Source organism: Truncatella angustata (genome assembly GCF_020726525.1).
Source record: "Truncatella angustata strain MPI-SDFR-AT-0073 chromosome Unknown BKA67scaffold_8, whole genome shotgun sequence".
Lineage (NCBI taxonomy): Eukaryota > Fungi > Ascomycota > Sordariomycetes > Amphisphaeriales > Sporocadaceae > Truncatella > Truncatella angustata.
Window position 1 is genome coordinate 2819181 of NW_025763388.1, and position 22654 is coordinate 2841834.

General features: G+C 46.8%; 6 protein-coding genes across 6 annotated transcripts; 4 read left to right on the forward strand and 2 right to left on the reverse strand.

The window, feature by feature from the left end:
• Positions 1–1275: 1275 nt before the first annotated feature.
• On the forward strand, positions 1276–2959 carry BKA67DRAFT_683617 (uncharacterized protein; the record flags this gene model as incomplete). The annotated part of the gene is made up of 6 exons (XM_046108973.1): positions 1276–1329; positions 1714–1803; positions 1885–2108; positions 2158–2198; positions 2274–2401; positions 2482–2959. 6 exons carry the CDS (start codon positions 1276–1278, stop codon positions 2566–2568), a joined length of 624 nt encoding a protein of 207 aa, XP_045954691.1. The 3' UTR covers positions 2569–2959.
• A 350-nt stretch (positions 2960–3309) lies between these two features.
• Positions 3310–4941, forward strand: BKA67DRAFT_611037 (oxalate decarboxylase; the record flags this gene model as incomplete). Its single annotated transcript, XM_046105392.1, has 6 exons — positions 3310–3382; positions 3459–3694; positions 3756–3949; positions 3997–4339; positions 4394–4514; positions 4577–4941. Coding segments are annotated over 6 exons (1158 nt in total), but the record flags the coding sequence as incomplete, so codon positions are not given.
• A 231-nt stretch (positions 4942–5172) lies between these two features.
• Positions 5173–6265, reverse strand: BKA67DRAFT_409498 (uncharacterized protein). The gene is made up of 3 exons (XM_046096739.1): positions 5979–6265; positions 5768–5885; positions 5173–5711 (listed from the first exon to the last, which is right to left on the reverse strand). The coding sequence occupies exons 1-3, from the start codon at positions 5989–5991 to the stop codon at positions 5246–5248; spliced, it is 597 nt and encodes a 198-aa protein (XP_045954693.1). The 5' UTR covers positions 5992–6265; the 3' UTR covers positions 5173–5245.
• A 2194-nt stretch (positions 6266–8459) lies between these two features.
• BKA67DRAFT_579758 (uncharacterized protein) lies at positions 8460–10673 on the forward strand. Its single transcript, XM_046103790.1, has 2 exons — positions 8460–9749; positions 9804–10673. Exons 1-2 carry the CDS (start codon positions 8598–8600, stop codon positions 10248–10250), a joined length of 1599 nt encoding a protein of 532 aa, XP_045954694.1. The 5' UTR covers positions 8460–8597; the 3' UTR covers positions 10251–10673.
• Positions 10674–12798: 2125 nt separating this feature from the next.
• Positions 12799–14125, reverse strand: BKA67DRAFT_695094 (uncharacterized protein; the record flags this gene model as incomplete). Its single annotated transcript, XM_046109293.1, has 3 exons — positions 13897–14125; positions 13164–13835; positions 12799–13112 (listed from the first exon to the last, which is right to left on the reverse strand). Exons 1-3 carry the CDS (start codon positions 13976–13978, stop codon positions 12799–12801), a joined length of 1068 nt encoding a protein of 355 aa, XP_045954695.1. The 5' UTR covers positions 13979–14125.
• Positions 14126–19767: 5642 nt separating this feature from the next.
• BKA67DRAFT_579761 (uncharacterized protein) lies at positions 19768–22156 on the forward strand. Its single transcript, XM_046103791.1, has one exon. The coding sequence runs from the start codon at positions 20075–20077 to the stop codon at positions 21839–21841; it is 1767 nt and encodes a 588-aa protein (XP_045954696.1). The 5' UTR covers positions 19768–20074; the 3' UTR covers positions 21842–22156.
• Positions 22157–22654: the final 498 nt, after the last annotated feature.

The following is a 22654-nucleotide window of genomic DNA, read 5'->3' on the forward strand; positions in this document are numbered from 1 at the left end:
ATTAAATCCTGATTACCGGATGCCAGATCGGGTATATTATTGTAAACCACTGCATTGGTATTAGATAGGGGTGTACCATTCTCTCGGACTTGATCATGTACTTGAGGATGGCCGCTACAATATAACTCATAAGCTAGTGTGGGGTCGTTATTCCACCATATGGGACGCAAAGGATCAAGAGTACTTCCTAGGGCTTCTTTCCTAAATCTCGCGCAGGAACATCGATATCTTGCTGTGAAGATTTGTACTTTACAAATAGGGCCTAAGCTTGAGCTGAATATATCGCAAACAATTTTTGCTCATCCAGGATATAGTTGCGAGAGCTAGATCATTTCACTCTGATCGGTCCTAATGGAACTTACGACCATTGTTGTGGATGTATTGGGTTTTAACGTGGGAGACGTTCTTGAGCCATATTATAAGGATGACAGACTTCCGGCCAGGCTCGTTAAATCTCTTGTAAAGCGAGAGTTACAAGAACTTGGGTGGTAAATATGTTTTTGCTCACCACGTCGTAAGCCATGGAAGTAAAGCTAATCGCCACAGGCGTCTCCTTTCTCTCATGCTGGTTATATCCTGATATCTCCACATTAAAAGCTTTGCCAGTGTATATCCGACCTGATATCTTTGGCGAAAGAAGCCTTTTCGACGGGTTTAGAGAATGTAAGACTGGTCTGCAAGCCGACGGGATGGGAAGTCATGGTGAATGACGTTCTCATGGTGCTTGGTCGACTTGTTGTCAAAATTAATCGGATCTAAGTGTGTATTCCTGCCTATCACAATTGGTTGCATTTCGTTCGTCTTGACCTTCACCAGCCACGCTACTATTTCCGCAAGTTATGCTCACTCAAACCAAGAGTTTTTATAATCTGATTTACCAAAATCAGAACGTCTCCAGGAAAGCAGGTATAACTGGAGCCACGCCTATTAGTATAAATAAACATTTAGGCGCGTTACATGTAGAGGTCTTTTTATCCTTGAACATAGAGATGTTGACTGAATACAACGTGATGAGCGATTACATTACTCTTGCGATCCGGTTACGCAATAAGGATATTTTATGACATTCTTAGGAGCTCCCTAGATATCATTTAGGAGTTTTGACGTTACGAAAGCTGCGCTTTTCATGAGAAAGGCTGATATTGCGGTGGGTAAGCTCCCAGGGAAGCCCCCGTCAATATCAGCCTTTCTCATGACCACTGACACCCTCCTGAAAACAATCTTTGCGTCGGTTCAAACGCTGAACTGTCTAGGGTCTTGAATTATTGCCAAGCCATGAGAAATGAGCGTAGACGGCCGTTGATGTTTGTAAGGGTGCCGTCGTGGATTGTGAGTGCCCATACTATAACGCCTGCGCTAGACTAGTGGAAGGCTGCCGTCTTTGCAACTGTGAATTTATAATTCACTTTCTAGAAGATTAGGACAACGGAATGATAAATTAAGCACTGGAGCGATCTGTACCTCGGCGTTACACAATGTTTCAGCTTTATCAGCGGATGAAGCGATTAGCGACGGAACGTTGACGCTCATTCGACGTATATCGTTACATTGACGTCATGCATTTAAAAGTACCAGCACATCCACTCAAGAGTCTCAATGTCCTGCTGCTAAAAACACGTCTCCATCGCTCAAGAATTCAACTATTGATAGTCATATTGTTCACAATATGTTCGGCAGTAGTGACACGTTGATCCCAAGAATGACATCCCGTAGCTCTCTGGCAAAGTCTATGTAATCACATGCGGGAGTGCTGGCATCGGATGTGGAATTTTAGCGCATATTTTACAACACGGCCTTGCAAATGTCCACCTGCTCTCAAAGAAGAAGAGTATTTCAAAGAAGCCCAAAAAGGATTGAAAAAGTCGAGCGATGTGTCTCGCGTAGAGCTTGTTCAGCGCGGCTTTTGAGCAACTTCGACAAAATGACTGGATAGCGAAGCAGTTGGCCTCTAAACTCGACCTATTTAATAAACTCATCCTCAAGGCAGGACTAGTTGTTAAGCTTTTTGCCTTGGCTAAGGACTGTATCGACAGTCATACGCAGGTTAACGTCTTCGCCCAGAACCATTTGGCAATGACGTTACCACCCAAGCTGATCTCAACACCACAGTAGACTATGCTTCTAGTCTTCAGAGATGCATCGCATGGGAACAAGCAGCGTCAAGCTCAAAGTCATGGAAGAGATCACCACTGATATCGGTGCGCCTTTCTACAGCCGGACCAAACTGACCATGATTCTCTAGTGCCGTGTCTTACACAGGCGGAAACAATGAGGCGAGCTGGAACTCAACCCCTGCCAAGCGCCCTACATCATCGCAATTCATCCGGGAGGCGTTGTTACCGATCAACAGGATCAGGTCATCGAAACCTACGGCACTGTCGGCAAGGTCGGCGTGGCGGCCGTTTGGCCTTTCATAAGGATTCTGTCGACTCGGGATGTCGCTCGATGCTAATCGCGGCCATGTATCCTAAAGTAGGAAAGGATGAGACTGATGGACGATGCATTCTACCATATCGCAAGGTCACTGAGGTCAGCAACCAAGGCAAGGATGATCACCTTGGAGCTTGACTGAGGGTATCCTGGAAGAAAACTTGCTAGGTCCTGCTGATATGAACACCCGTGTCTGACCAATCAGTAGAATGTTGAGAATAGTAGACATGCCAAAACGAATCCTCAAACGGGATGCAATGAGCATGGTTGCATGTTGGACTGCCATATGGTGTGATGCTGTGAAGTTCTTGGCATACCATTCGGGCAGGATCTTGTCCGAGCGATGAATTTGGGGCTATTGCGTAAGTTGTCCGGCATTCAATAATTCAGAAGTTCCCAATGGTGATCTGCAATCCAATAATGGTGAAATCGCAGTCGCGCATCAGTCACCACCCCAATTTTGCACCTTTAAGGTGTTGCCAAGACATGACGACATTCGGTAGTACAATTATGCCTTTGGGACTAATCCCAAGTACGCGGCAGGAGCTGCATAATGCTAGGTTCCTGGCGTAAATCTGGTGTTGATGCAGCTAGAATTTAAGATTTGGACCTGAAGATCATTGGTTATGGCGTTAGGCCGAAGATAGATGTCGTAGTCGATCTGATATTTGGAGATGAGGCCGGCGCGGGATGCGCTGCAGTGCACGAGTGCCTGCATGCTGCAATATGAAATCAGTGCATATAAACGTCGGAATCCCCAAGTTATTTGGAAGTAACATGCAGAATTACGTTTCCTAGTACCTCTACCGAACAGTTTCCAATATGAAAGCTTCTGTGTCACTATCCTGGCTCTCTGCCATTGCCACAGTTCACGGTGCCGTTGTTGAACGCGATGCTGGTTTCAGTTCCGGCCAGCCAATTGACGGCAAGGGAAAAGGCGCTCCGATCCTAGGTAAGCTTTAAGATTCTGATTGGCGTCGATTAGGCCGGGCTTGTTTGTCGTGTTGCAGGCATACTGACGGCATCAGGTGGCACGAACAAACAGATTGACCTCCAGAACCCCGACAACCTCGGACAGCAGAGTACAGATAACGGCATCGTCCCCAACCTCAAGTGGAGTTTCTCAGACTCCAAGACAAGGATCCTGAACGGTGGCTGGGTCAGAGAACAGGTCGTCACAGATCTGCCGTCGAGTCATGATCTGTCTGCCGCGCAACAACACCTGACCAAAGGGTCTATCCGCGAGCTTCACTGGCATAAAGTAGTAAGTCTTGTTTATAAAATGACTCAACATTGCTCTGGTAGTCGAAGCTGATTGTCCACAGGCTGAGTGGGGATATGTATACGCTGGTTCAGTGCTTGTTTCAGCTGTCGATGAGAATGGCCAATACCAGGTCTCTAAGTTGGAAATTGGAGACGTTTGGTACTTCCCCAAGGGCGAGGCTCATACAATTCAGGGCCTAGAGGACGAAAATGAGTTCCTTTTGGTATTTGACGAGACCAATTTCGATGCTGTTGGGTGAGTGATGGCCCTCCATCGTGCACCACTCTGGCTGACCAAATCAGGACAACATTCAATATTGATGACTGGTTGGCTCACACGCCAAAGTCCATCATTGCGAAGAGTCTTGGAGTCGATGAATCCGTTCTTGGCTCGCTTCCAAGCACGAATCCGTACATCTTGAACGCCACCATTGGCGACCTGAATGTTACCGGGCCCTACGGTGAATTATCTGGCAACAATTCCTATGTGTATTTCGCCAAGGATCATGAGGACGAGAACATACCAGGAGGTGGTGGCAGCATTCGAATCATTGACACCAAGACGTTTCCCATCGCCAAGACGATTGCCGCAGCAGTTGTCACTCTGCAACCTGGAGCAATTAGAGAATTGCACTGGCACCCTAATGTAAGTTTCCATGCGAACCAACGCCACCTGACCTGGCTAACTGTATATTCATAGGCCGAAGAGTGGCTCTACTTCCACAAAGGCAAAGGGCGAGGAACAGCGTTCATTGGCAACGGTAACGCTAGAACATTTGACTTCTCAGCCGGCGATGCTGCAGTATTCCCTGACAACTCCGGTATGATTATTCTTCTCTGTACTTTATCAAGTTACAACATAAACTGATACCAACCACACTAGGTCACTATGTCGAAAACACTGGAGATGAAGACCTCGTTTGGATCGAGCTTTACAAATCCGATCGCGTGAAGGACATCAGTCTTGCCCAATGGCTTGCGCTTACTCCACCAGGCATTGTATCAAGCGTTCTGAAGATTCCCGTTGAGGTTGCGGAGTCATTGAAGAAGGAAAAGCAATTGATCGTCGCTTAAAATATGATCGCTATTCGGGGAAGACTCGACGACACTCATGGAATACATACCATTCATGATAACTCAAAAATAATAACTTCGACTATAAATTTTAATCACCCTAATCAAAGACGCCATTAGCGATTCGGTCGAGGTATCGTATTTGATACAGAGGGGACATAAGGTGACCAAGAGCAATGCAAATAGTCTTCAGATTGAATATGACCCCATTCCCACATCGCAGGCGCTCTATAACCACGTGCCTGAATGCCATTAATATGATAAGAAAAAACAATCTATTCTCGTCATGTAGCAAGGTAAATGGTCTAGATACTAAGCACGACGAGATGTAAGCAATCGTGTCGCTGAAATTCAAGAGCGGCAATTTCTGGTCATTTGTTGTCATTCTGATGGAATGCTGGATAGAATTTGACGAGATATGGTATTCTCCTGCTCTCAAGAAGTGAGTCTTTACTAGCCCAACGAGATATTAGTGTGATCAAGTTGGGTGCGTAGAGCTTGCATGCGGATTGATACTCTGCTGATCAAATTCGTCCATCTCATATTCGCTTTCCTCGTCGCTCGCACGTTTTCCATACGTCATCGTCACCTCCGCCGTCCTCGTAATATGCGCCTTTTTAGGAAGTATGTTTTTGTCGCTCGCCGCATCATCCCCTCTATCTGGCATGGTAGCTCGGCGATTCGCGGTGACTATAGTACGGACTCTGCTGGCCTGTGTTTTGGGGGTCTTTGTACGGTCTTTTGACAATGTCTTGAAATAATTGCCGCCTGAAGACGTTTTGATTTCGTTCAAGAGGACGCCGAGGACCGGAATCGAGGTCGCTATGATGGTCGTGGCTGTTTCTGCAGCTCCCCATATAATCAGGTCCACTCCGTCGTAGAAGAAGTCGACGCTTGCAAGACGCTGCAGTTGGCTGACTTTGACAAAAGCGGTTATACCAGCACTAGGAAGGTCGTTAATATCGCAGTAGTTGATCTTGCATTGGTGGGAACCGCTTACAACAGTCCCATGCTCATGGCGACGGCGACACTCATCTTCTCTTTTGTCTTCATTTGCAACTGGGTTATGATTGTCCATGGAATAAGTGCCAACACCACGTTCGTAACACCGTAACAAGCTTAGTTGATTGCGTAAGCTATGTTGTTCAAAGGTTCAAGAGATGCATGTTATACAGGCAACTTGAAGAATATGAATTAGAAAACACACTTACTTCCAGACACCATGAAATACCGTTAGTTGGTCGCGGAATCTAAGCATAATCCCGCAACCGCAGGATTCCAAATCTTGTTGACAGGGCGGCACCAGGGCCATGATAGGATTGATGATCCTATGAGCAATAAATTCATTGAGGTAATGATACCTAAAACTAGGTATTTTAGATTGCTTTTAGGCTCGATATCGGCTTGGTGTCTCCCCAGTCCTAACTGGACCGACGGAACGGCGAAGGCGTTCGCCAACAAGAGGCAAATCTGAGAGGCATTATGAGTTAACCGCGACTGAGCAAGGTAGAAGTCGATTCTTTTGTATATACCCATGAAAATATCAACACGTAGTCAACGTACCATAGTCCACGATGTCTCAGAAACTTGCAGTACCCTCGTAATGCCAGGATACAACCAGAGACGGCAGTTAAAGACCACGTGGCTGCAAGCAGCTGTGGACCACGATCCAGGACGTCGCTCAGGGTAACAACGAGACGATCTCCCAAGTGAGCATTTATGTTCGAGAAGGTCAGATCTGCAGCACCATGTCTTCGATTGACACCACGGTACCTGTTTTCTGGAAGAGAGGATTACAGTTCAAAGAGCAGCGTAGGTGATATCGAATATCCTAGAGGAACATAGGGCCATGTCCAGTCCTTGGCTTCATCGAAACAACACTGCCCATTGAGATGACACAAGTCTTATCAATGATCTAGACTAGCTAAAAAGATGGGACGATAGGGAGACGCCATGGTCTCAGGGGAACAAAGAAGATGGGTATAAGCTTCGTTCTCTCTAACAGACAAACCCACATGATCAGCCCAACCCGAAAATGGCGTAAATAGCGCCATACCAAGTGTGTAATTGGAAACAAGTTATCGAGTAATTATGCTAAAGCCTGAAGGTGTGTTGCAGCAACACTAACTAGAGTTGGCAACTAGTATGTCGGGTCCGGCCGGCCAATGCTTCCGCCCAGGGAATTGCCTTCTTGCTCTTTGTGAATGCTGCTATTTGACTCGACTTACCAAAATGTTTACCCCGTTGATGAGGTGGAAACAATATTTTCTTGTGGGCCGGGAGATCCCTCTTGTCATGAGAAAATGTTTTGGAAGATCGACGCAATGTGGTGTCGTTCAACGCGTCTTCGCAAGCACTGCCTCGTTCGGGCATGCGCGTTCCAGATCACGGGTGCGGTCGTTCAACGCGTTGAAACTCCAAGGCTTCTTGACGTATTGTGGGAGAAGAGTTTCATAGAGGACTTTCTTCCAAAAATCCATAATCCAAGTAGCCGGTTCCTACATCTTACTCGCCGATGACTAGTCTAACCTAGTCTAGTACCTAGTATGGCGTGAAGTCTAAAGTTCGACCTCGAAGTCTAAACAAGTGCTGTTTATTAGCAGCATTTCGTGTCAAGGCTTGCTGCCTCGTAACCACACTCGGCAGCGTTATGGAGTCTTTGTCGCAGCTTTGGCTGTTTTCTATTCATATTTATGTTTTCGTATCGTCCGATGTCTCGGGAGTTAGTAAGGAGCCTATGTGGATCACGACTTGATCAGTTGTACTATGCAACTACACATGGAACTAGTTAATACTGGGGTTAGAATTCACGAAACGTGTGTGGTGTGTTAGAGTCGCCGACTGCGGATCTGGCGGAATGGTTAGACAGTAGATGCTAGATATTCTTCCTAGTGTGTCGGCAGTAGCTCTATTTTGCTTAAAAGCTACGCTTACCTTGCACCTATGTTGGAGGAGACTAAAGCTTTCAAAGCATTCAATGATGTCATCAAAACCTGAAGAAGCAGAAGAATCTTCACTTGTTTGTGCTGCTGTTCTACTGTTGCATGGCTAGATCGGTCAACTCAGTATGAAGGCTGAGCAAGATCAAGCAGAGATGGCTACAGCCTCGCAAGCAGCGGACAAAATATATAGTCCTAATCGAAGAAACCGGAGTCTTCGGTGGAACCAGGCATACATAGTGGCCCAGGTTTCGGACGGGCGCAGAGTTGTAGCAACGGCCTTACTACTGCGGGGATACTAGGCAGACAAAGGGCAGTGATTATGCTCTCTACAGTACAGTATGATAGTTGATAGTTACAAGCTAGTCCCCGAAGTCGCGAAACATAGCAAGCAGCTGAGTTCAGCTGCACGAGTCTTGACTCCTGCCGGATCATGGTTGTAAATGGCAGTAGTGACACAGGCGGCGCAAACCTGTGGCTTATGGTTATCACCACAATTAGCCGGCAGAGCCGTTCCAGAATTAGGTAGTTCTGCAAGGTCCAAGACAATTTGAGTATGGTAGTGTATGAGTATGTAACGTGCACATCACTGTGCATGTCCCCGAGACCAGGGATCTGGGACTAAACAAAAGCGGATCGAGTGATCGCCAAATGCGGCCTGCATGTGGGGGAGCAAATGTGACATCATACTCCTGGACGTCATCAAGTACAAGGATCTCGAGCTTGATTCAAACGCTCAATTGAACCATTTGTCTCATGGACCTGGTAGAGGATAGAAATACCAATCTATAATCAAATAACACAGCTTTCAAACTGTTTCAGTAACCCTATATCGCGTCTAATCCATTATCTGTGAGACTTATAGCACCACCAGCGACCCACTAGCCAAACATGCAATCCAAAGAGAAACGTCACATCTGGAAGCCATTCTCCAAGGGCAAACTTAAAGACGGGGAGACCGCTCAAGAACCTTTATCGAGACCCACGCAAGCTGTAGGTGACACTGCGCAGCATCAGCCAAATCGTTCAGACCTTCAAGACTCTGCAGATCCTTCGCGGCATCATCCAGAATCCAAAAAGCCTGCCGGTCTTTCGGCCCCCAGAAACGACGATTCGACATACGGGAGCAGCGAGCCGTCGGACTCTTTGACCACGCAAGGAACTACCGGCACATTTGGTGCTAATGGAGGTGACTTCAATGCTTCTAGAGGCAACCTGAGTGTCCCAGGAAGTAGCTTGAATGCACAAAGGAACAGCTCTGCTCTGATTTCAGATCCACAGCCCAATCATAATAGGACCACAACACAAGGCGAAGGACCGACATCCTACACAAGCCCAACTATCAAGCGAGAAACAAAAACGAACCCGTTCACAGGTCAGACAATAACGACCACCACTACCACGACCACCACGACAACTACAATCACGAACTCCAACGGCACAACCACGACAGTCGAGGAACCCAACGAAGCGGTGGAATTGCCCACTGCCAGTAATGAGCCAGTGTCCGCAATAGAAGAAGAGACGAAGCCGGCAGCACTTGTCCCAGCAGCAGCGCGAGTAGAAAATGTGGTATCACCAGAGGAAGACCTCTCCTTAAGGCCTCGTAGAAGTTCAGAAACACCAGGCAAGCGCATCATACCACCTCGAGACCCAATTTCGCCGCAAGGGCCACAACACGCAGTCGAGAGGCCGCTGCCACCTGAGAGAGTCCCAACAGTGCCAAGGCGCAGCTCTCGCCGGGAATCATTGGAAAGACCACCGCCTATGGATGGTATGCCACCACCGCTGTTCCAGGACCGTGATTCATCACAGTCCCCAGCAAGAGTTCAAGCTCCTGCCGGAGTTCAGACTCCTGCAGCACAGAACTTTTCCTATCCTGGGCGTAATCAGCCGTCTTTGGAAGTTGAGCGGCAATCGCAGGCACAACAGCAGCGACCCGGTGCCCCGTCGGCAGCCGGGGGTGCACATCGCGCGTCTGGTGGGACTTTTGGGTCCGGTTCTACATTTAGCAATCTCAAGATGGCAGCTGCCGGTATACATGTAAGTTTCGTAGGTGCAGTCGATACAATGTAAGAGCTAACTGAGACATGCTAGGGTGCTGGTGAGACGCTGCGCGGAACTCTGAACGCATCTGTTGACCGACACACCGGTAAGAGAGTCATAACGGAGAAGGATCAACGTGCAATTGAGGCCGGTAAATTTGAGATCGAGAATGGTAGATTCTATCATCAAGATAATAATCTTAGCGGATCGTCCGGTGAGAACTACACACTCGATCCGACCTCGAGCGTCCAACAAGACGATGAGATCATCCGTGAAAGCTCGCCATTCAATCGGAAGCCCGTCGGATCAGGTGAAAAGCCAAGGTCTGGAAGCAGGATCAGCAACTTTATAAGCAGAGCAGCGAACCGATCATCATCTCAACTGAACGAACAAAACGATGCTGCCAAGCAGCGGGAGAGGGTGAAACTACAAAAAAGAAACAGTTCAGGCCTTAGTGTGGTAGGAGAAGAGGGCAGTACTGTATCTTCTTATCGTTAATGAAACGGCATGGTCTGTTCATGGTGGAGGGAGAGACCAGTCAATATCTGACTACGGAGAGGATATTAGGAATACGGCGCTGTGAATTGGCTTGGTTAGAGCCATTGTTTGGTGGAGACTTTGGTAACACTGTTTGACTTGGTGACTGATAGATAATAAGAAATGTACTTCATGGTCGCATAACAATATATCGCCACAACTGAATAGATGTAGGCATTACAGTTATGGAAATTGCTCTAATCTTAGTCTAGTCGTGTCTGAGCATGGTCATGTTCGAGTAACAGGCACGCTCAATGCTGGCGGTCCGGGAAGTGGCTCAGGTCACAGACCAAGGTTTATGCAGCTTCACTATGTTTTATATCGATGACTTGTTAGATCTATGGTCTCTATGAAACTTCGAGGAAGTCAATGGCGTGTGCTGGTGTTATTTAGACTGGAAATATGCAAAATTAGCATTTCTCATGATCAGGAAAATTCAGAAGACACTTCAAATGTGTTGACTTGATTGACAAGCTACCTGTGTTTCCGTCTGCACTTCATGTAACCCATACCTGGAAGCATCGAAACATGAACTGGACTGCCTCTCTACATATGTCTCACCTCAGTTCAGAAATCATTGTTCAAACCAGTGGCGTCTTCGCGGACACCTCAGAAAAGAAATTGCGGATACGGCTTCTATCACGCGACTTGAATGTTGCGAAGTCTGCCAGGCCAGGTACGAATTCGTGGCCGTAAAACAACTTCCACGTTCTAATACGAGAAGAATCGTCCATCTTGCGGCGGGCTTTGCGAAGCTCATCTTTGTGAACGGGAGGATTAAAGATAGTCATTGTCATCGTGGACTCGGTCGTGTCCGGTATGAGAACAATGGACGTGCCGTCATTAACAGCCTTTAGATCTTCAAGATCATTATAGGCGACAACACACAATTCTGCGGCCGCAGAGGGGTCGACACATTGCCAAATGACGTCCTCAAGTAGCTGATGGTTGATACCGCATTCCTCGGAACGGACGATGTAGAAGGCTGCCAGGAACTCCAAGCATATTCATATGCAGAAGCCAAACGCGACCGACACCATCTTAATATCATGGGTCTCAAGAACCCAAGGCTGAATGTCACGGGTCTCAGAATCTTTTGCTCTTGCGTCGAGAAAGAGGTCGTGATGGGTTTTCTCGCAAACCTGTGAAAAAAACCACAAAAAACCACCTATCTCCATCATATTCAACACACCTTTACAGTTTGGGAAGTTGGGAAGGTCCAGCTGCAGGTGCCCAATAGAGCTCAGTATGAATGTAAAGGGTTGGGAATGGCTGGCGTAAGTGACCAATAAAACATAAATAGTTGTACGCATTGTCGAGGAAGCAAAAGAGAGCGGGTGGGTACTAGCGATGAGATTTATTCTCCTGAGTATTGACATACATACATTCGACACTGTACCCGAGAACGCGGCTCAAGAGAATAGTTTCTCGATTCTTCGATTATTCCGCTCCCAGGCCATGACATCTTCATAGTGGCAGGGTCTGGAGTCGGTGACGAACTCCTTTAGCAGAAGTAATGAAGCTGCCCGATTTGGCTTCCCAAAGTACACCACCGAATACCTCTCCGGAATGACCTTATCATCACCAGCCTGGATGGAGGGGGGATAGGTGACGAGGTCCAACTCGGTCTTGAAAGCCTCTTCGTAGAATGTCTCCATGAACACGCGGAAGCCAGGAATTTTTCATTCGAATACCCAAAGGTTGTCTACTAGCTCATCCGCGGCTGAACGCATATCAAATGTTTTCTGTGTTGCTCGTTAATGTATCTGTGTCCTATTTGGGACAAAGTAGACCATACTTTCACGTCTTTTGTCTTGCCTGGGCCACGTCCTTTCTCATATCCGCTGATGGTCGCTACATTTTTCTGGCCGACATAACTGTATCCACGGGTAGGATTGGCCTTGGGTGGGTGTTCCGCTTCCATCTTCTGATCTACTGATAAGTTAAAGAATTTACGCGTCTTTGGTATGATTAGCATGGCCTTCGTTGTTTCTTTCTTCTTTTTGGTCAGATGCAAAGCAACGTACAAACTGAAATAGCCTGCGGATAGCTTCCTCAGGAATCCTATGGTTCTGGACTTTGACGCATCCCTTCTCTCTCAGCTTGTCATATCATTTTGCAATGACAAACCTCTGAGGCAAATTTATAATGTTGACAGGCATATAGCAAATGGCCGCAGGATAGACGATACGGTCAGAATATATGCGAAGAGAGCAACATCGGTCCGAAGCCGCTTGGTATTTTCTGCATCTCGTAGTCGCTTCGCCTGCTTTTGTTCCACAATTACTGCAACGTAGATCTTCGCTGCAGATCAAGGTGATGCTGAATTAATCCAACTTGCACATGGTTGTTCCTCCGTGTATCATTGACCATGACGTGAATAATGTTAAAATTTTGAAAACTACTGAAAGATCTACGTCTTGGCTAAGTTCAAATATTATTCAATATGCATTCACTGCAAACTTCATTCTCCTGGGTTAATTATGAGATCTTTAAATTTCAATAACTGCTAAAAGTTTAACCTATTCCTCTCAGGAGTCACTAAGGACAGCTGAATGCCTTCTTCATTAGCGAGACCTGTTCTGCAAGCAGATTCAGGGTCAGTCCGCTTTTGCTCATCAATACGAGACCATCCGTTGCGATTGCCGCTCTGGCGACTGTCGCTCGTGATGTAAGTCTGGTATGATTGACTGCCTTGCGTGCCGTTCTTGCTGAACTTGCCCTTGGCCAAGCGATAGATAGGACCGAGAGCTGGCAAAGACCCACAGACTATCAGCACACAGGCTTCAGATATACCTAAAGTATTGAGGTATGGAATTGGGACTATTTGTTCAGGTTAATATGTTTCGGGAAACTCTGATAGCTGAAACTTACAAGTGGGATCATTCCCCATGATCGCAAAGGCTCTACCTATGATGCTCAACTTATACACCGATATGAAACACGCGACTGCGCCCAGACTAAGACTAAGAGATATGGAGATCCGATTTTTCAGTGGCATGCGCAACTTCATAACGAATGGCACGGGATATAACGCAAAGAAAACGTCGAGGAAGGCGGAGTAGGCTGATCCGAAATAGCCTATGTCCGTTAGTATGCTGATTGGAGCGCAGATACCAGTGACGGTAGGACTTCTGTATTGCTCCCACTGATACTCGATGGGGTCGCATTGCTTGAAAACCCAAATGGAAGTTGCCAACATGACGATCTGACCTATCAAAGCAAGGGTCCAGAATAGTATAGTCGTTTTGATCCCATGACTCAGGATTCTTTTTAATAAAAACACAATGGCGAATTTCGGCATAGAGAAACCCCAGATAATGACAGCATCAATTATAGCGTTGAACTTCATGGCTAGCACCTTGTGCTCCGCATCGAGGGAGTCAAAGTGTTTTCCCAGACCCCATCCAGCGGCGATGGTGCTGAGGATACAAGCTGCAAGGATGATCATCAAACATAGTAGCGTTACTAGATCATCCCATCCAAGTGCACCTGAGAACTTGCGGCCAGTCTGCGCGCGGGAGTAGAAACGAAGCGCGACTATCACTGCACGATCGCGGTTGATCAGCTAATTTCTTTTCGACTCAACTATACTGGACAAGCTTACCGGCCGTCAAGCAGAAGATGCCCCAAAAGACTTTGTCCGCTATCTTCCCATACTGCTCAGCCCGCCATAAGTTGTCGCCCATACTGATGGCTGGCGAAGCTGCCCGCTCTCTGCGGTTGGCGTATGTTGAAAAGCCGATGCTTTCAAATGCCACGCGATGTCAGGGTCAAGGTTACTATTAAGCGAGAGGCTTGCGTTGAGCGGTGCACTGCACGTCCTGATAAGAAACACAGATTTGCCTAATTAGGTAGGTAGTCAATGCCTCGGATGACGAGGTCACCGCCAGTTATCGTGCGGCAATCCGACTTGTTGGTGTCGCATGAGCCGAGGCCGGTACCAAAGTATCGGGTCAAGTGCTGTTTATAGACAATTAGGCCGAAAAGTGCTGTGCTATGGTGTGCTGAACACCCAAACCGACCGCACATGTGAAACAAATTGTACTATCTGGAGATAAGAGCATGAGCTCTCATCGGCAGTGGTGCAACCCATCTGTTTCGAGCCACCAATTTGGAGAGGTTATTCGGGTATCAAATTTAAGTGGTATGAAACAAACATTGCATTGTGATCGCATATTTACTTAGCACTTTGCGCGCAGCGGTAGCTTCATCCTCCCTGACCCCACTTGGGAGGGCGTCCCAATGAGTTCTAAAAATTTGTTTCATTGAGTTCTGGCAAGCTATTTGAGGGCCTAGACGTCAATTTCACAAATAAAAACCTCATCTGTTGATAAGCACAAGGACCGAAGCAGTCGGCGTGCAACCTTGCATAAAGTACAGCCAAGTTGTCAAAGTCGCTTTTGAGAAAAGCACCCCCACGCGCGTTCAGAGCAAAAGAGCTGTCCTTGACTAGGATTATGCATAGCCAAGCCCAACAAACGTTTCGCCTGGTCTATGTGACAGACACCCTCATCCCTCTCGCAATGAGAGAGGTGCTGAGCTCTGCTCTCCAATGGCGCCCCGTGAATCCGGTAGCGGTAGGGCGATTGCCTATGTAATCATGCATTGCAGGATAAGATTAGCGCGTTTGGCGTCGTTCATCTTGCCCAAAGGTCGCTCAGAGCACTGATCATAAATGACCATCTCCTCCACCCGAGTCGCGTCACAGTCTTTTATGGATATTGCCCAGCTACCTCAACGATATGATCTAATTTCAGATTTAGTCGAAGAGTCCCACTACGGGACAATTCAAAACGCTCGACTCACTAATTTCATTGTCTGAATATCTGTTCTTTACTGGAATAGGAGGCGGATAACAACGTCACGTTTACGTGTTGTGAAATATCTCTTCGCCTTTCGGTTGACGGAGGTAGTGCTGCAACCTTTCTCTATGGCATAGCCATCCCTTTTTACCATAGAAGTTACGGGGTATAGGCTCACATTGATTGCCACAGAACAAGGCGATGTATAAAACTCGTTAGGGTGGGCACATATTGATTCTCGTTGTTAGGTTGACATAAATGAGAAGTAGCAGATAACATAGCTGGCATGATGCGTGCGCAATCAGAATTATCAAACATCTGTGGCAGGATAACACTGCTACTCTGAAGGGTAGACACATTTACATATGACGTAGAAGGATTGTTCCCAACACATATGGTTCGTCATTATATAATTGTTCAATTTGTGCTTCGTCGTCACCCAACACTTTGAGTCAATTTTAGTTTTTGTCCAATTCTTCCTCGTGGCTGCAAACCTTGCACCATCGTTCGCCATGTCATAGTTCTGGTTAACCATAACAGTTGATACCCAACAACTTGTTCCATTCGAGTCCATGATATCTCACATCGTGTCTGCTAGCTTTTTAAAGGCTGCTTCGTTTGGAGCCATGATGTCGGCCTCGTCGCGCAAGCCGGGTGATGTGGCTTCTTAAATAACATTCAGATCGTTGCCGACAACATCCGAGCGAGCCTGGGTGGCTACCGCCAAGGTCGATGTTCTGGAAACCAAAGACAGGCTGACGCATGGAGTGATTAAAAAAAAGATTGGGACTGCCCGTTTAGAGTGGGTGTCAAATCATCAAGTATTTTGTGCTCGAATGTTCGATCACAACCGTTGCGCCTAGCAATTTAGTCAGGTTTGAAGAGCTTCGGCACGGTTTTCTTCGATAGAAACTCCGATATTTTCAAGGGAGCATCAGTATAGTAACCCCCGCAAATGCCGATGACAACTCTCAGATCATTTACTTGAGGTTGGAGTGCCCCCCTCTTCGACGTATCTCTAAATGTGCGTGCAGAAATAAGAACTGTGTCGCATGACATCGCAAGCAGCAACGGCAACAGTGGCGAAGCAGTCGAAGGCATATTGATGGGCGCAATTAATAGGAATGACATATTATAACAAATGACGTAGAAGTGAGTCCTGAGACAACTAGACCCATCGAGAGCAAGGTAGAGGCGTTTCGCACTGACTTCAATAAGTTATCTTCTGATATCACTATGAAAAGATTCTTATATTACTTCAATTGTTTTTAAAAGAAACTTGCTCACATAAAATGACTAAACCAATAGGTTTGTAACAAATAATGTTATAAATGCCCCTTTATAGATCTTCCGTCTTAGAATATCTCTTTCTATCCACACTAGAATCGGTTGACGAGGATTAGAATCGTTCATTGATGCAAGCTTGAGGTTAATGACCTCGTCGCGACTTGGGAGCCGAACAGATTTTGCTTGAGCCCTTTGTTTATGTTCTCAAGAATATCCTGAATCGGAACGACAAAGTCATCACCGAAACAGTCCACAGCCACTAAATTTCCATAGACTTCACCTGTATGTTTGTTTACGGCCCACGATCTTGGATGGCCTGGCTGAAGTCCTAGGAGGACGCTACGGTAGTAGGTGATTGGTGAACAATTTTAGAGAGAACTTACTTGTCTCTCTCCAAATATTGAGGGTATGCACGTACAAAAAGTTCTGGCCGGGCCTAATCAGGAGTGTCGCTAACTGCGTTTTTAAGAATGATAGGCTTAAGGTCATTTCCTGCTCACCACATACGGGTCACATATTTCTCTAATCAAGTATGTCAGGGGTAATCTGGAGTAATACAGGTGCCTTGAGAGCATGACCCATTAAGCATAGCCAACTTTAGCTTCTTGGATAGTCTAAACACGAAATAAAGGGTCTTGAATACTGACCGGATATCAAAATCCTCACAGGTTTTGAGTTTTAGGAAGCTTTTATCGGAATATACGATATCTTTGCTATAGATCATGCGCGACTGATCAAGTAGATTGACAACCACATGTCACTAAACAAGGGTGCTAGAGGCCAATCTAGGTTAGTACGCTGTTGTAAAAGCTTGATCGCACCAAACCTTATCTCCCCTGAGTTAACTGCTGTCCAGTAAGATGTGCCAAGATCATCAACTTTAAGTTCATCGTCGCTGTCCCAACTGTGGCCGTCGTCCAAACGATCGCTGCAGCTGAGCTCGCTGAGCTCTGGTATAGATAGTTCTTGCGCCTTTTCTTCAATGATATAAACAACATGGTGTGCCGTGATCATTGCGTAAAGCCTGCTATAAACGTAAAAGAGTCCCTCAAGGGTCCTATGGCTTGTCTTATGCCAGATGTGAAGCAAACCAGTGAGCCGCAAATTCTACTGCATGGCAACCGACTTGCTCCCATTGAAGCCTGAGAAACACATTGCCTTATTAGGGCCTTGTCTAACAATTGATCTGCAAAGCTAGGATATCCCGTATATGCGGCTGGTCAAAAAACTCCAAATTCTCATAGCAACCGCTTTGTTAGCTTCGAAGACGTTCGTAGTTTTCGCGTCGTGTTCTAAGATCCCTAAGATCTTTAATTGCCATAATATTCCTGTGCAATCGTTCGTGCTACTAATGACTCCTTCAATATCCTTATTAAGTCGACGCCGGACTTCGACGAACGCATGTGTTGTTATTAATAATATATCAACTAGAAAGGCAAATACCTCCCTCGGCTTGTAAAGCTATGATTAGGATTTGACTAACAACTTTTGGGAAGTATGCGGAGTAGAATTAATTGCATGGCTTTTGTGACCAGCGGCTGCTAAAAATACCATCTCGAGCCGAATTTGTGGTTTCGGAGCCTTACAGATAACTAACATGAGAATTTGAAAGCCGCCTTGATTTCGGCGAAGGTCCTCCAACTGAAATCGGAGGACCAAGGTTGGGCAGCTTGGTTGGCCTTGTTAATACCGAGGGCCTATAAGCATCGGAGGTTAAAGAAAAATTTATCCTCGAACGCCTCGTGAGGGACTTTAGTTCAAATTTACGAAAGGTGTTCTTAAAGGTGCTTGAGTCGACCATAGTCTGATCACGCCTGCCAGAGCAGGTTTCGCATACGTGGGAGTGTAAGAACTCTTACCATCGAAAGTATGCCAATAGTTAACCGCGAGGCTCAACCAAGTCATTGATTATGGGATGCGCAATTCCGTTAGCAACCATGTAGGTGGATAGCTCGATCTGGTTGGTCGTATCGGAATTACAATGTAGCCACTCTTTATTAGGCGGATCACTATTGGTAATGGAGGTTGCCGTAAACGAGACCGATAAGCTGTTTGATAACCCCCATAAAATATTCTAGACGCCATTGCACACCATTGATTATCCAGCATGACACCCGAATATATACTCGGAACGGATAGAGAGTACCTTCTGCGGATAGCGAATCTACCAAGGTATTAGAGTATCTGCGCTAGTGGCCACTGTCCTTAGCCTTGTGAAAAGGATGATTGTCTAGGTGACCGATGTCATAGGCTGATGCGTTACCTCCGCTTTTGTGAAGCTGTGATCAAGCTTGGAAGTGATGGCACGAACAATGATAGACTTCTTAAAAAGGTCGGTGTGTTGATAGAACCTATCAAGTCTTTGAGGACCAACTTCGAGGTACCGCGCGAGTAGCTTGAGCGTGTGATTGTGGGGATGTGATTAGGTATAGAGCCCATCATGGCCAATCACCATTTCATACGAGTTTTCCAAGTAATCATAGTTTTGTGGATTGATTCTGAGCATCTCCAGGGGCGGTCGCTTGATAGTCAACTGCGTGTTATATCATGGGATGGCGCATGCAGTCGACGGGACCTTCGACTAGATATCGGTGATCCAACTAAGACTCTGAAGCAACATCAGTACAACCGTACCAGTGACTTAATATCAAACCTGACCTGAAAGCTCTCCATTGAGTTTCTGACTTGCACAATTGTGGGTAACTATCTGACCAATACCCAATAGCCTTAATATACGAGCTTGCGCCATATACCCTCTTTTCTGTCAGCATACAGAACAATACGAAATACTCCACCACCACCACTGTCCCCGAATGCGCCCGAGACGAGCAACTCACATCTCATCATCTTTGGGACCACCGACCGGAGCATTCTTAATCTTGTCTCATGGAATACTATGGCGGATTTATGAACCAGGAGAGCAAGATCGCATCATTATTGAAACCGGATCGCGTATGGTTGGGACTCGCAAATACGCTGAACGCATTAGACGCAACGGAGCACAGAGTTTTTGTCATGTTTGATAGCGGCGATGGGCCAAAGAAAGAGAAGTGGCGAGTTTCTATCGGTGGCCAGATTGTTGAATGGAAGTCGCCCGGTAGTGCCTGGTCAAGATGATTTTAGAGAGAATTCAATAATTGAAAAGCACACGATTTCTAGTCGTTGAAAGCCTTAAAGAGCATGCCTCTATCCAAAGTTATTTATAATCTAATAATTATCTGTAAAATTTCATTTTTAATACCTTTTAAATTAATTTTAATGTCATTATCGTGAAAATCCTGTTCCACCAGCGTAAAGGTGTTAGCCAAGACATAAGTGGGGCGGTCTACGACTTTTGATGCCTGCCTTAGTACCGAAGTTAGGTCAGACTAGTTTTGAATTCCTATACAGGTTTTATCGGAATAGACCCGTGAATGAACCTCCGGGTCCGAATGCCGTGTTCCACTCTTATCGCCATGGAATGTAATTTAACGTTACTTTGATTAAGCTGATGCGGATAAGACGTGCTAACCTAGGCTTGTCAGTACGTTACAGCTATTCATATCCTAACCTAACACCTTGCACGGTTCGTTTTTTAAGAATCTTGAGTGTAGTCACGGTAACATCCTTCCACTCACTACCTAGTTTTTGTACTCTAATCGCTGAAAATACAGCAATACAGCTTATATCGCAACATCTTGGATCGCAAAGATCATGACGACGAATGCTCTGCCGCTGCGCGAGCGCAAGCCTGAAGCCGAGCTCGAAGACTGGGTTTCAGTAGAAGCACCTATTATTAGCGGGACAACGCCTACGCCAGCGTCCGCGCCAGCGCTAGTAGAGCCTATTGTCGATCGCATCACGCGAACCCAAGCCGACCTCAAAGAGCTCCTCGCTTTCTACAAGATCGAAACCTCGCCTATCCAATACGACCGATTGCAAGAGTTCTATGACGAAGAGCTCGAGTCCCTGAAAGATGTGCCGTTCAAGATATATACACAGGACGAGAAGGTGGATTACCTGCTTCTGAAAGCCCAATTGTCCCGCGCTCGCCAAACCCTCGAACTCGAGCGGGCGCGCGATGAAGAAATCGGCCCGTTGTTCGAACCGTTCGCTGCGAGTATCAAAGGATGGATTGGAGCGCGGATGCGAGTCGAACCAGTCGATCCCAGGGACGTAGCTACAGAGTTCCATGGCTTACTGGATGAGGTGACTCGATGCAAAGGGGTAGCTGAGAGGTCAGGGCCAGAAAAGTACTCCAAACCGACGGGCTATCGGGCTGTCAAGAGAATCAGTCAACTGCGGGAACATTTGAAGGAAATGTACGACTTCTACGACGGCTATGAGCCTTTATGGGATTGGTGGGTCCGCAAGCCATACGCGGCTCTCGATACGGCGCTGGGTGCTCTTGCCTCCTCGATCGAGGAAAACGTTGTCGGAATTGGGTCAGGCGACGAAGATACCATAATCGGCCAGCCTATTCGCCGAGATGGACTTTTGGCCGAACTGAAGGCTGAGATGATCCCTTATACGCCAGAAGAGCTGATTCGTGTTGCGGAGAAGGAGTATGCATGGTGTGAATCAGAGATGATCAAGGCGTCGAAAGAGTTAGGTTTCGGAAAAGACTGGCACGAAGCGCTGGAGCATGTTAAAGGCCTTACTGAGGCACCAGGCTCCCAGCCACTGTTCATCAAGTCTCTGGTTGACGAGGGAACGGCGTATGTGAAGAAGCACGATCTAGTAACAGTTCCAAAAGTGGCAGAAGAGGCCATTCGCATGGTCATGATCCCGCCAAGTCAGCAAAAGGTCTCACCTTTCTTTCTAGGAGGCCCTGTTCTGTACGTGTCCTACCCGACATCTGACATGTCCCACTCGGACAAGATGATGAGCATGCGCGGGAACAATCGCCATTTCTCCAAAGCTACAGCGTTCCACGAAATGATACCTGGACATCATTTACAGTTGTTCGTTGCCGAGAGATCGAACCCCCACCGCCAGGTGTTCCAAACACCCTTTTACGTTGAAGGATGGGCGCTCTACTGGGAACTGCTTCTTTGGTCGAGAGGAGACTTCTTCACAAGCCCGGAGGACAGAGTCGGGACACTGTTTTGGCGAATGCACCGCTGCGCACGTATCATATTCAGCTTGAAATTCCACCTTGGTCAGATGACACCGTCTGAGTGTGTTGATCTCCTCGTCAACTGGGTTGGCCATGAGCGCGCAAATGCGGAGGGTGAGGTGAGGCGAAGCTTCAACGGCGATTACAGCCCACTATACCAGGCGGGCTATCTACTAGGTGCCTTGCAAATCTGGGCCCTCAGAAGCGAGGCGGTCGACCAAGGGCTCATGCCAGAGAAAGAGTTTCACGACAGGATACTCAAGGCTAATATGATGCCAATTGAGATGGTGCGGGCGCTTCTTCTTGATCAGGAGCTCAGTCAAGATTTCGAGAGCAGGTGGAAGTTCTATGGGGATATCTAGCTCGGCACCCTTAATTCTCCCGTCTGACTATTCGCCGTCTGATTACAGTGTCATACGTTTAGACCAGGGATCAGTCATGCCCACAGCTTGCATATGTCGCAGCAGACTCTTTAGTGACTACTCCAAATAAGCGAGACGTTGATACGCAGCGCTCACTCGTAGCATGACTACGTCATATTGAGTGACTAGGATATACTATTAGAAGTAATATACTATCCAGGGGAAAGAGCGAGCGCGTCTCGGAAAGGTGGTTTGACTTTGCCTTTGTTTAGCGAGTTTAGCGAGTCAAAATTTAATGTCTGGTCGAGTATCCAACTGATCGGTTCTGGCAATTGTTGACTTTTCAAAAGTGTGATAGTATTCGCTTGAGTTGTTTTAATTGCACGATGCGTCGGCCTACTTGCAATTACCTTACTAGCAACGTCACCGAGACCCGTTGGAAAGCCGTAAAACGCAAGCGTGTAGTTCCAGTATGGTGTAGACGGTTTTAAAATGGCTCAAGAACGGCGTAATGCACAATCTGTACGGATCCGTATTACAGCAAAGTAAAGACACCAATCAATCCTACAAGTGAAGTCAACAGATCCATGTGAAATTCGAATTGTAAGATCTTTGCATGTTGATGTCCGAGCTCCTCAAAGAATGTCGGCTGCCACGTCGTTGATCTCGTGGATTGGGGCTTTCAAGGCTCCTCAGGCCTACAAGCTTACTCGATGAGTCTGAGTTGATTTGACCTCGCTCTGATCCGTGCAAGCTGGACTGAGCCTGTGCATTGTGGCATTCTACACTGACCTCTGTCAATAGCGCTGTATC

Coding starts and splice junctions, on each gene's coding strand:
- BKA67DRAFT_409498 (XM_046096739.1), bottom strand. Junction 5,712..5,767: donor GCCATGAGCATGGGACTGTT/GTAAGCGGTTCC, acceptor CGACCTTCCTAG/TGCTGGTATAACCGCTTTTG.
- BKA67DRAFT_579758 (XM_046103790.1), top strand. CDS start 8,598: ATGCAATCCAAAGAGAAACGTCACATCTGGAAGCCATTCTCCAAGGGC. Junction 9,750..9,803: donor TGGCAGCTGCCGGTATACAT/GTAAGTTTCGTA, acceptor GAGACATGCTAG/GGTGCTGGTGAGACGCTGCG.
- BKA67DRAFT_579761 (XM_046103791.1), top strand. CDS start 20,075: ATGACGACGAATGCTCTGCCGCTGCGCGAGCGCAAGCCTGAAGCCGAG.